This window comes from Ailuropoda melanoleuca, chromosome 2, assembly GCF_002007445.2.
Source record: "Ailuropoda melanoleuca isolate Jingjing chromosome 2, ASM200744v2, whole genome shotgun sequence".
Lineage (NCBI taxonomy): Eukaryota > Metazoa > Chordata > Mammalia > Carnivora > Ursidae > Ailuropoda > Ailuropoda melanoleuca.
This window is the reverse complement of record NC_048219.1, coordinates 59,213,219-59,227,463: the sequence shown is the minus strand read 5'-3', so window position 1 is coordinate 59,227,463 and position 14,245 is coordinate 59,213,219. Positions and strand designations below refer to the sequence as shown.

At 34.4% G+C, this 14,245-nt stretch overlaps 1 protein-coding gene across 2 annotated transcripts in view; it reads right to left on the bottom strand.

Moving 5' to 3' along the window:
* PKN2 (protein kinase N2) overlaps nucleotides 1-14,245 on the bottom strand; it is a 131,585-nt gene that overhangs the window by 48,204 nt on the left and 69,136 nt on the right. For both annotated transcript variants that reach the window (XM_002917667.4, XM_034653822.1), the window contains exons 4-6: nucleotides 9,296-9,413; nucleotides 8,828-8,973; nucleotides 8,529-8,742 (exon numbers count right to left, since the gene is read on the bottom strand). In XM_002917667.4, the coding sequence (XP_002917713.1) occupies nucleotides 8,529-8,742; nucleotides 8,828-8,973; nucleotides 9,296-9,413 (478 nt within the window). The remainder of the gene's footprint in view (nucleotides 1-8,528; nucleotides 8,743-8,827; nucleotides 8,974-9,295; nucleotides 9,414-14,245) is intronic.

Sequence of the window (14,245 nt, the reverse complement as noted above, 5' to 3'; positions counted from 1 at the left end):
CAGTGATTGCCTGGAGACAGATGCGGGTAGGGAGAACATGAGAAGAGCAGGAAAGAGGGATTACACAGAGGGACACCAGGAGACTTTTAGGAATGATGAATACATGCATTATCTTGTTCGTTGTGATGGTTTCACAACTGTATATTTATGAAAAAAACCTTGAAATTATATACTTCAAATAAAACTGGAGGTTGATGATGGTGGCACAACTATATACATTTCCTAAAAATCCTAAAACTGTATACTTAAAGTGAGTGAATCCTATGGTATGTAAATTATGTCTCAATAAAGTTATTAAAGATGGAAGGGGAAGCTTCAATTTCATGTTTAGTTAGGCTTTGGAAATCTTCTCTAATTGTAAAGTGTTAGGACAGATTAAATATAATAGATAGCATTTTAATTTTAGTTCAAAAGAAACAACTTGTGTTTATTTTATTTGCATTTTTGTTGTTACACTGGCAAACTTAGCTCATTCCCATTGTGAATGCTTAGCTGTAAAAGTCATCTGGGAAAACTGAAAACATCTGGTCACTACTTCAAACCCTGGTAGCTTATTAAATATTTTAGTAATTTCAATATATTAGGAGATGACAATGCTCAGCACCTGCTTTCACTTAGGAAAAAGAAATCCAAAGGGATTTAAGATCTTTGTTAAGCACCTAGAAGTTTCTTTTATGAGGTGACACAGTTGCAATTGCAAATAACCATATTAGAAATAGTTTAAAGTTAATTTTTTACTTCTACAACCCACAATATGAAATTTTTAAAACAAGCAATTGAAGAAGTAAATGTTTGTATTCATAAGCAGTAGCTATGAATCCCATTAAAACAAGTAAATGTTTTTACAATTTTTTTTTAACATTCTGGAAAAACTATTTTATATCCATTTTACTAATTCAGTATTTCATCTTGGTACAACTGAGTAACATTTTTTAGTTCTGAGAAAATCTTTTTTCATAAAAACTAGCAAATGTCTCAAAATGTGGACCAAAAAATTCAATACCTTAGATCAAAATAGCACTAAATTTGCTAATTTCAATTTATAACCATACAACCACAAAAGAAATCAGAGCATAAATGAGACAAACCACAAACACTAGCATGCAGTGAGAAACTCAGGAGGGTAAATGCTCCTACTATCCATAATTCTTCATTGCATCTAATCCTCCTGAATCTATGAAGTGTCCTGTGCTAGGGGCTAGGATTACGTGTAGGTAGATGACAAGGTCTTTGTTCTTCACAGGTCTATATTGCAGTTCTGATTTTAAAAAATAGAAAAAGAAGATGGATAGTAAGGCAAGGGACTGTGCACAAGCCAGTTTAATTGTGATAGAAGACTCATGGTAGGAGTTACAGAAGATGTGACCGGAAAGATAAACATTTTAAATAAAATGGAGGATTTTGACCAAAAGTTCCCAAGCTCTCTTGTTTCATGGTACCCTACTGTCTCAATTTTCACTGTGCTAATCTAAAAGATATACCTAACAGTTCTGTTTCAAAGGATATTGCAACAAATTAATAACTATTTACAAAAATAATACACATAACTTGAAAGAAAAAGTAATCTTATTTCATTTGTAAATAACCATGGTTACTTCCTAATGGGATGTTTGTACCTACTGACCACAGTACAGCTTCTCTAACCCTGGCACTAGACTGGACACTGCCACCTTCTTTTCTATTTCGCATTGATTTTTCACATGATATTTATTATCACAGCAATGCAGGCAAACCCAGCTTCGTTAATGTATGACATCACTGAAAGGAATATAGCTCTACCTCATGCTGAAATTGTAGCTACCTTGAGGTAGTAGTTTCAATGGTGACCCTAGGAAGTGAACTAACACCGTGTCACCCCCCAAAACTTAAGATATCCTGTTGTACCCTGTGAATTCACTCTGGCATCCCAGGATGCCTCAGATTTAGAAACTCAATTTGGTAACTGCAGGTTTAGATTGATCCTAATAGTGGCAACAACATAGTTTAACCATAAATTTGTCCTTCAAGTTTTAATATAGAAATCTGCCATAATATAAAACTGATCAATGATAACCAAAGCTACTAGAATGTGACAGTACGCTATGCAATTCTGAAGAACAGTTTCACATCTTCAAAATATTTTATGACATTATTTTTAAAGGAAAGCCCTTGTTGACATTCACATTGGTAATTTAAAGATTTCTAGGGGTGAGAAAAGTCAGTGTAACAAAAATAGGTCACATTCATATGGACCATAAAAACCTCTGTAGCTGATGGTCAGAGAAAATGGTGGAGTAGCAAAGTCTAAAAGCAGTTTCTCCACTGTAACATGGGAAACAAACAAAACAACCAAAACTTAGCAAAAACTGTTAGAATCAAGTGTATGAGAAATCTGTAAAACAGTCAAAGGTTTACTGCAACCAAGCAAATCCTTAAAAAAAAAAAAAAAAAAGAGCAATGAGTATTCAATGGGAGAGCTCTGTGGCATTTTAACTTACCTTTGCCTCATCCCCCCCGCCCCGCCTCTGCCCCCAACCAAATGGCTTGGTGATGGTCTTCAATATGGCAGTCTACAGAGAAAAACTCATTCTCAAGAAGTAAGGTTGCCTGCTTTGACCTGAGGACTCCATGAAGGACCAACACAAAGGTGTGTTTTTTGTTTGTTTGTTTTTTGCCTAACTAGGAAATCTTTCAGGGCAGAGAAATAGCTAAGCGGAGGGCATTTAACAGCAAATGAACCAGTCACTGCAGCCTGGAGCAAGAGATATCAATAGGGACAAACAATAAGATATCCCAAAGAGTCTTCGAAGAATATAGGGAATGAGATGTTTTGAGGAATATGGGCTTTGCAATGCTTCCACTGGGAAACTAGAAGGCAAGGGAGAAACAGAAGACATCCTCAGAAAAGACCCGAGAAAGCCTTAAGCTCTCACATCTGGCTGATCTACAAGTCCTGTGTGAGCAAAGGCACAGTTGTAAAATGCCTGGAAAACCACTGAGGATATGCCCCAGCACACAAACAAACAGCCCAGCTGCAAAAGCAAGGAGTTTTTTTTTCTTTTTGCCTGCATGCATTAAAAGACATATCTGTCAAAACACTAGGTGACCACTAATTTAACAGAGACTTCTGTGACCATACAAGACAATGAATACAATCTTTACAAAACAGCTTATAAAAGCCCCTAAACAACCACGTACCACACAAACAACAAGAAATTCTAGAGAAGGGGAGTATCTTTCAGAGTTACACATTGTAATATTCACAATATCCAGTTTTTAATAGAAAATGATGATGCAAGCCAGAAAATAAAGAGTATGGCTGACTGACAAGAAAGGCAGAAATTAATAGACTCTGAGGAAGCCAAGACATGGGATTTACTAGACAAAGACTTTATATCAACTGTCAAAGACCTACCAAAAAAAAACAAACAAACAAAAAAAACAAACAAAAAAAAAACAAGAACAAAAGCCCAAACAAACAAACAGAAGAAAGGAGAATGGTGTTTAGGCAAATAGAGAATATTAAGGAAAATACAGAATTATAAAAAAAAAAAAAGAATCAAATGAAATTCTAGAGCAGAAAAGTAAAATACTGAAATTAAAAAAAATATTAGAAAAGTTCAGTAGTAGATTTGAACAGGCAGAAGAACTGGCAAATGTGAAGAAAGATCAATTAAAAGCACCTAGTCATAGGAAAAGAGAGGGGGGGAAAACCAAAGGAAAGTGAACATAATTCTATGTTATTGAAGCAGCTGGGTAACAAGGGCCATTGCATGAAGAGATATATTGATAAAAACTACAGCTGACTTTTTATAATAGAAAAATAGAAGCCAGAAGAAATCACATTTTTAAAGAGCTGAAAGAAAAAAAAATTCAGATTTCTACATCCACTAATAATATTCTTAAAACATGAAGCTGAAAAATATAGGAAAAAGGTGAAAGAATGACACTTTGGCACATCTTCATTATAATAAATGCTAAAATGCTATAAAAGAAATTTTATAGACTAAAGGGAAATAATAATAGAGAAAATCTCAAGTACAAGAAATAAAGAACAGAAATAATAATAAATGGGTCATTAAATACATAGGACAATGTTTTGTTTTCTGAAAAAATAAACTCTGAAAAAATGAACAATACCCTTAAAGCTCTTAGCTCTCTAGGGTAAAACAATACTCAAGGATGACGATTTTTTTTAATAATAATTTTTATCTTGTTTTGTTAGTCACCACACAAGGATGATGATTTTTAAGGCATATGTAGAAGTAAAATATATTACAACAAGAAGAAGGATTTGCAAATATTTCTTCATAAAAAATTTTTAGAGATTTTATTTATTTATTTGACACAGAGAGAGACAGCCAGTGAGAGAGGGAACACAAGCAGGGGGAGTGGGAGAGGAAGAAGCAGACTCCCAGCTGAGGAGCCTGCTGTGGGGCTCGATCCCAGGACTCCGGGATCACGCCCTGAGCCGAAGTCAGATGCTTAATGAGTGAGACACCCAGGTGCCCCTCTTCATAAAATTCTTAAACTGATTTGGAGGTAAGAGAGTAGACTGTGATCATAGACTGTAATAAGTTCAATATGCATACCTAATTCTCTAAAGAAAGCAATAAACACACATACACATGCACATACACACACACAGGCATAACTAAAAGGCTGTTATAGGAGATGAAATGGAAAAACAGAAGGTTTGTTTCAGGAGCAACAGAGGGCAGGAAAGATACTATTCAAACATCAAGACTGTACAGTAAATACATACCAAAAATAATATTATGTTAAAAGGAAAGTTTATAAAGGGCACATGGAAACTTTTGGGGGTTATATCGAAAGTTAACAAATTGTACTCATCAAATGTGTGCAATTTATGTATGTAAAGCTGTTTAAAAAAAGAGGGGAGACTATGACAGACTAATAACTTCAATCAGATTTTCAGGGTAGATAAAAAGAAGAGTCACCTATATAATGTATACAAAATATGCCACTTTAAATTTTTAAAAAATTGGTTGAAAATGAAAGGATGGAAAAACTTCTAGGAAAAAATTCTTGCTAGGTTACTCTGGGCATGAGAAGGATAATGTGGCTCTACTAATATTAGACAAAGTAAACTGTATGTCAAAGAGTATTTTCAGAGATAAAATGGAATATTTATAATGATAAAAGAGTAATTGATCAATAAGATATAACAACACTAAATGGGTATGCTCCTAATTAAAAACAAAACAAAATAAAAAGCAGGAAGTAAAACAATGAAAGATGGTTTGTAACTGACTTAACCAATTCGACACCTGGCTTGATAACTTTGAGATGCTTCTTTCTGAGTTCTACTAAAGCCAGACTTTTGGGAGAAATCTTGACAGTTCAAACAGAGACATGATTCATGTTTGTGGACAGGTCTCATAGGAGTTTGCTGGTGGGAAGACTCTGACTTCTGATGCTTTCTTCACCCTTCTAATTTCTGATACCCATGGAAGCTGATGCTTACTTTTATGTTTACCTCTGCGTCTCTGGGCCCCCAAAATGTCTGTACATCAATAAACATTTGTTCTTTTTAAAAAGAAATAGTGAACAAAGACAAAGTGACCTCTGGAATATCATGAAGAATACATACACACACACTATGGGAATTTCAGAAGGAGAGAAGAGAGATAAAGTGGTAGAAAAAATATGTGAAGAAATGATGTCTGAAAATGTCCCAAATCTGATGAAAGACATGAATCTACACATTTAGAAGCTCAAAGAATCCAAGAAGAGTAAACTCAAGAGATTACTATTTAAGACATACTATAATCAAACTGTGGAAAAAAAACCAAAGACAGAGAAATCTTACAAAACAGCAAAGGAGGAGCAAGTCACCACTTACAAGAAATCCTCAATAAGAATAAAAGCTGATTTTTCATCAAAAAGCACAAAGGCCAGGAGGGACTGGAATGACATTTGTAAAGTAATGAAAGAAAAAATTGTCAACCAAGAATTCCACACATCGCAAAACCAACCTTCAAAAATAAAGGAGAAAATAGATTCCCAGATAAACAAAAGTTAAGGGAGTTTGTCACTAGCAGATCTGCCCAGAAGAAGTGCTAAAATAAGTCATTCAGACTGAAATGAAAGTAGACTAGACAGTAACTTGAAATTGGAGAAAAAAATAACACCAGTAAAACTAATTACACAGGTAAATATAAGAGCCAGTATTACTGTGTTCTTGGTTTATAACTCTTTGTTTTCTTTATGACTCAAAAGGCAGGTGCATAAAACAGTAATTATAATGTAATCTAACAGGCACACAGTGTATAAACAAGTAATCTGTGACACAACAACAAAAGACAGGAAGACACAGCTATATAGGAGTGGAGTTTTTGTAGGGTACTGAAGATAAAGTGGTAAAGACTGTTATAAATTCAGGATATTATCACCGGGGTGACCACTAAGACCAGAACTAAAAAATATACAGAAAAAGAAAAACGAGGGAATCAAAAAGGTAAACTAGAAAAATTCAAACACAGAAGAAAGCAGTATCAGAAGAATTCAAGGGAAAAAAAAAAAGATTAAGACCTACAGAAAACAAATAGCAAAATGGCAGAAGTAAGCCTTTTTGTTGTATAATAAAGAATTTGGCTGGTTATTGTTCATGGCTCCTGGGAGCAAGCCTTTAAACCATTGTTATTTCCTCAGTGATTGCTGTGTCCTCGTTATTCATGGTGGGCCCCTCAGACCTCAGATGAGTTTATACTAACAAAGTGATTCATGGTAGGCCCCTACAGTTTCTGGATGGGGGCTAGCTATGCCAGAAAGACAACCATATAACAGAGGGCTGGTGCCACATAATATTAGCTTGGCCTCCTGACCTTCAGAGAAGGGTGGGGGACTAGAGACTGATTTCAATCAAGTGGGTGAATGATTTAACCAGTCACTCCCACATAATAAAGCCACAATAAAAACTATGGATATTCACAGTTAAAGTGAGATTCCTGGTTGGTGACAGAAATTGATATGCTAAGAGGGTGACACATGCTGAGAAATAGGAAGCTTCACATTTGGGACCCCCAGACCTCTCCTTATGTGTCTTTTCTAATTTATATTTATAATAAATAATAAAACTGTAATTGTAAACATAGAGCTTCTTTGAGTTGTTCTATAAAATTACTGAACCTGAGGTGGTAGTGGGAATCCCTGAATTTGTAGCCAGTTGTCAAAAGTGTGGATAGTTGGGGAAACTCCAAGTTTACAACTTATGTCAGAAAGGAGGGCAGTCTTGTGTGGGACTGTGCCATTGAACTTATGAAATCTGACCCAACTCTAGGTAGTTAGCATCAGAATTGCATTGCCACATAGGTATATACATGGATTACACTGTTCAAGTAAAAGGCAGAGATTGGCAGAACTGCTTTAAAAAACATGATTATAGGCTGTCTAAAGGGCTCATTTTAGATCCAAAGACAAAACAGATTAAAAATGAAAAGATAAAAAAAGATATTCAGTGCAAATAGTAATAAGGAAAAGAAAGCTGAGATGGCTATACTAATATCAGACAAAATAGGCTTTCAGTCCAAAATTGTTATAGGAGACAAAGAAGGACATTCATTACATTTTGATAGGAGTCAATCCTTCAAGAAGATATAAAAAAAATTACAAACATATGTGCACTTAACAACAGAGCCCCAAAATACATGAAGTAAACATTTACATAATTAAAAGGAGAAACAGGCACAAACAATAACTGGAGATTTTACTACCCCACGTTCAATAATGGACCTACTAAAATGGCAATAATAAAAAAAAATGGAAAATAACAAGTGTTGGTAAGGATGTGTGCTCTTGGGAACAAAAATGATGATGCAGACTTTGTGGAAAAGTCTGACCATTCCTCAAAAATAAAACACAAAATTACCACATGACCTGCTAATTGTACTCCTAGGTATATACCCAAAGTAAGTGAAAACAGATGTTCAAGCAAAAACCTGAACACAATGTTAATAACAATAACAATTGCAATAGTCAAAAGGTGGAAACAACCCAAACAACCCAAATATCCAACCACTAATGAATGGATAAACAAAACTTAGTATATATCCACATACAATGGAATATTATTTACCACAAAAAGCAATGAAATACTGATATATGCTACAAGAACAAAACTTGAGAAGAGTACACTAAGTGAAAGAAGCCAGACACAGAAGGCCACAAATTATATAATTCTACTTACAGGAAATACCTAGAGCAGACAAATATACACAGACAGAAAATCAATAGTGGTTGCCAGAGGCTGGGAGAATGGGGAGTAACTACTTAATGGTTATGGGGTTTCCTTTTCGGATGATGAAAATGTTCTGGAACTACACAGTGGTGATGGCTATACAACACTGTAAATAAATACTTCTGAATTGTATATTTTAAATAGTTAAAATAATAAATTTTATGTTATGTGTAACTTATCACAATATTTTAAAACTCTGTGCATACTTTCTGCTTTGTTTATTAAACCAGGACCAAATGTACACACAAAAAAATGCACCAAAAATAATTAGGAGAAGTATGCAACCTACCTGTTAGTGCTGCTGGTTTGGATAGTGTACTATACTGGTTTTGTGTAGATATCATACTTTGACGTGGACTTAGTGTTGGTGATGCAACAAGTGAAAGCTCCTCAATAATAATACTGCTTTTGGGATGATTCTTGGGAAGTTCATTTAATCTTTGTTCTAATGAATACTTTAAAAGGTCCAACTTCTGACTTGACTCATTAAATCTTGCTTGGGCCTTGAATAGGGAAAAGACAATTATCATCTAAATAATTACATTCTTTGAATAATGTATTTAAGTTATAATATTTATTAAAAATTACTTCTGAAAGTGCTTTTCTGTCTGTTACTTTTCCTGAGCCAAGTAATTTCATTACATTCTTTGCACCTTCTGCTACTGCAAACTCTATCCTAAAATGATGCCTTAATTCTTCCATCCGAAGCTCAAGAGGACTTATGACAGGTTTTGCTAGAGGGGGAAAAAAAAAAACGCAATTGAACCATTTATTTGGTATTCTCATATGCAGTGATTAAAACTCATGAAAACAAAAGATTTCTTACAACTTAAAAGTTAATTAAGTCAATAAACACTCAAATAATACTTAATAGATACAATGTTGAAATAAAAAGACTTCCATTTTAGCTGTCAAAACTCAAAGATAAAAACTAAAGATCAAAAAACATAATGCTTCCTCCTCCTCAACTTTGAACCACTGTTTCTCTCCTACATAACATTTATTAAGCACCACACCCATAATAATAAGAATGACAATTTATCTCTATTCCATCACCATTATCAAAAGCCAATTCATTGGTCTGGACTGCCTGAAGAATCTGCATTCGTATCACTTCTATCTTTGTCTTGCTGTCCTGGAGCAGCTGCTGAGCTGTGCCATGGAGTTTCCGATCCTATTAAAATAAGTTCGGAAAGGTAAGAAGATGAAAAGACAAAACATTTTCATAGCTTCTAAGTAAGATCATATGATTATCAGCAAGTGAAAAAAAATTTAAAAGAACACTCTAAGTAGATATACTTATTTTAAATACAAATGGATATACTTGTAGATATGTTTATTTTAAAAAGTCACCAAACTGATAGCGCTATGAGAAAAACAACTCCGTAAGTTAATTTGAGAAAGCAAGTGAATTTTATTGTTTTCAAAAAACTCCAAATTCACACCTGTAATTTTCTCCTTTTCTGCTTCATGCAAAATATGAAGAATTTTCCCATACCATGGTCAATAATTCTTATACTCAGAAGCATTGTATGTGACAGATAGATGCCTCAGTGACTAAGCCTGAACATTTTGAAAATCTCTTCTCCCATAACATTACAGTTAAATTCTTATGGAATTTCACATATGTAGGCAAATTTTTAAAATAACTAATCAAAGATGGTATCTGTGTTCCTTTAAATCTGATAAAGGAAACAGGAAACATCATTTGTCAACACTGGCGAGATAATGAGAAAGGTTTCTTGAAATTCTTGAATGTTAAAAAATAAGACCTTCTCAATAAAGCAAGGGAAGAAATTATGGTGAGTAACCTTCTGTTACTTCTTATAACTTCAAGAAAGGTGAATTACATGAAATAACGTTACTATCATACCTCAGTTTAGTTTCAATAACAATGAATGTTACTGATGCAGAGTCATGAAAACTTACCATTTTTGGAACTGTGGTCAGCTAAATAATGATCCACCCAAAGATGTCCATGTCCTAATCCCAGAACCTTGCGAATGTTACCTTACATGGAAAAGGGAACTAAGACAGCAGATGGAATTAAGGTTGTTAACTGCCCAACCTTAAAATCCTGAGATCATTTCCTGGATTATCCAGGTAGACCCAAAGTAATCACAAGGCTCCTCAAATGTGGAAGAGAAGGCAGAAGAGGAGGGCAGAATAATGTGAGAAGAACTAGACCCACTGTTGTTGACTTCAAAGACTGAGAAGAAGAGGGCCATAAGCCAAGAAACATCGGCAGCCTCTAGATGCTAAAAAGAGCAAGGAAACAAATTCTCCTCTACATCTTTCAGAAGTGAATGCAGCCCTGCCAATGGCTAATTTTAGCTCAGTGAGATTCATAAGACTTCTCAATTACAAAATTGTAAAATAATAAAGTTACGTTGTTTTAAGCCTAAATTTATGGTGATTTGTTGCAGCAGCCACAGAAAATACAGTAATTTCTTCTAAAAATTTCATATGCAACAAGTAACAGAAGTTAATACCATCTCCTGCTTAGTTTTATTAGTTGTCAATGTCTAGAAGGCTTCAGTCCACAAAAAAAGATATGATAAAACTATGCATCAAGTTAGGAAACATTCACAAAAAAGGCCAATTTTTGCTTATTATTTAAGCAGCTCTACTTTTATTACTTAGGCAGTCAGTACTGATTTGGAAATAACATAGGATACAATCAACCTATATCTCTGGAAGAGTTCAAGCCTAGAAGCTAAGAGACAAGCATTAGATGTGCAGCATCAAAAACACACACACAGTATAATACGACACTGAATAAAGGGGAGGATGAAGATGTGGGGTAAGAGAGACAATACTGATATTATGTAAGGAAAAAAGAAAGTGAGCTGACATATTTTATAATAAATACCAAACTAGGCTGGTTAATAAACAGTGGAAGAAAAAGCAGTTTGCAAATTTATTTTCGTATTTTTCCATTTCTTTCTTGCTCCTTAGGTCAGTCAATTTCAGAAAGATCTTCTAGTCTAAATTTCATTCTTTATTAAATATTTAGATTCTATACCAAAGGAGTTGGGCAATAGAGTTTACTATAAGCCTCTTAAATATCAATTTACACCATGAAGTAGACACACACACACACACACACACTGCATTTGTTAACTGCTTTACCCTTCAGAATACTTGCTTGAGTTTGGTGTTCGGCTATGACTAATTATATATGCTTTTAAAAATATACCTATTCACTTTCTAAATTTAAAATGAAAATGCTTTACTTTTACCTTAATTCTTCCTTTCCAGTATTAGGTACATCAGACAAACTGAAGATTTGAAATAGCTTTTCTATTTCTTTGAGACTTCATCAGAGTAAGAGGAAAACTTAGTATTCCAAACCTAATTTAATGGGACAAATGTGTTTTGCAATCAGACTAGTGGCCAAATCTTAACTGTACTTTAACCTACCTTCCACAAGCTTTAGGTTTCTTGCAGAAATTATGTAAATGGGGATACCACTCTCTAAAACATGGAGATTTGTAAGCATTAGACAAAACAAAAATCATACTGCCTAGCACATGATTCGCATTAAAATGTTCTCTTTTAGAGTAATAAAAATGATTATCTTATTTCAATGAAGTCCTAGTATAAATGTATAAACATTAAGCAAAGTATATAATACTATGCTTTTCAATTAAGCTACTCCTTTTACTATTTTATCACCATGTGAGAAGACGACAGTTCTGTCATTTTCTTCTTTGGAAATACTTTCTTAACTATTTCAATTCAACATGTACAGAAGAACATTAGTTCATTTTAAAAGTAAATCGACTTTTCCCAGACTTCTGGAAGATCTGCACAGATGTCAAAGTATGATGAAGGCTTTTAAAACTGACACTGGATATTATCTGTCAAAGGCGATTTACAGTTACTACATGTCAGTCTTATGCTTTCCAGCATTCAATCAATTTTTACGGTCAGTTTTATGCTTCTAGAAATTCAATGGATATTTTACTGAGCACATAATATATTCAAAGCAAGAGACAAAGTAGGTCTAAAGTATATGAATTGGCTTAAGAATTAGAGAAATACTGTCTTTTATGCTAAGGCTTTGGAAAGATTTTTATGTATGTTAGGTTGAATCGTATGAAAATGCCAATATCTAACTAACTTTGAACTAAAAAGACAGCAATTTCATATGGCTCTATTGGTAATCAGCACTCTACAATGCCTGATAATTATATCTTGAACATACAATATTTTAAAATAATAAGTTAAAAAATTTACAATATTTTCCAATTACATAATATTTTGTTTTATAAAAAGTAACCATTATTGTTTTGCAAGTCATTGTGGGACCATTATAACAAACTACATCACACATGGATATCAGAAATAAATAAACCAATCATTATCTTTATTTTTCCATCACATATCGACGGCTTACTTTACATGTATTAAATGTGGTCACATCCAGTGAAAACAGAAAGATTAATCAGGATGCTACCTTTAAAAACCTGTAATTTGATTGAACAGATACAAATAATTATTGTTATGTATCAGAATGTTTAAAGTAGTCAAAGAAAATTCAAAAGAAGATGGGATCAATTTTAGCTGAGGGAATCCAGAAGGGTTTATGGGCTTTTTTTTTTTTTTTTAAGATTTTATTTTTTTATTTGACAGAGAGAGAGACAGTCAGCAAGAAGGGGAACACAAGCAGGAGGAGTGGGAGAGGAAGAAGCAGGCTCCCATTGGAGGAGCCTGACGTGGGACTCGATCCCAGGACCCCGGGATCACGCCCTGAACCAAAGGCAGACGCTTAACGACTGAGCCACCCAGGCGCCCCAATGGGCTGTTAATACAGATGAGACTGGACTATATCAAGACTAGAACATTGAGGAGAGTGAAGCTGGGATAGATGGTCAGATACTTTCAAATGAGAAAAAGGTCTGAAAATACTTGGGTGCATTTAAAGAGGTTAATAAGAACCCTATATTTAATAAATAGCTTAGTTTGTCATCTGAATACATCAATGGAAAACATCTCTTCGATATATCTTACAAAGCCCTCAGATTATTCTGAAAACCAATGTGCTACTTAGAGCCATGAAATTTACATTCTAATGTTGATGAAGATGATAAAGAAAATTGTGTAAATTATAATTTCAGGTAGTAGTAATGCAGTGAAAGAGATAAGGAAAGACAGGGGCTGATATTTTAAACAGGATGGTAGTAAAGAGCTTGCTGAAGTGTTAGCATCTAGCAGTGACTGTAATGAAGTGAGAGAAAAAGCTCCATGAAAAGTACTTGAGAGAAGAGACATCTAGGCAGAGACATAGTAAATGCAAAGTCTCTGAGGTAATGTGCTTGGTATGTTCAAGAGATAGCAAAGAAGCTGATATAGCTAGAGTGTAATAGGAGAGAATGAAGTATTTTAAAGGATAAAATCAGAAGGTAGGCAGGGTAAGTCATGTATGAACTTGCAGAGCCACAATAAGGACTCTGGATTTTGTTCTAAGCATGCCAGAAAGCCAACAGAAGGTTTTGAAAGAAGAATGTGAAAATATCTGACTTGGCTTTTAAAAGGACAACTCTGGCTATAATGTGTACTGGGGTAGTAATTCTGTCATACAGAATCCAATAACCATGGTCCTGAAAATGATTTTTATCACCAAACTGAATTCATTACCCCTGTCCCTAAATTTGCTCCCCATTGTGAATTACCTGTCCTTGTGAAGGGCACCACCATTCACCAGTCTGCCTACTGGTTTAACCAAAGAATCATCTTCAACTCTGCCTTCTTTCCCGTATCAAGACACCACATATTTATTTTACCTAAATAGCCTGACTCTGTCTTCTTTGCTTTCACTGCTGTTACAAGAGGAATGAAGCATGTTTAACCTGGGCTCCTACAAAAGCTTACTTAAACTTGCTGCCTATATACTTGACCCTTCTCTAATTAATTCTTCAAGTCTGAGAAAGACGAATGTGAACTTTCTAAACTTTAAATCTGATCATGTATTTACTCCCTAAAATCTTTCAGTAGCTCCAT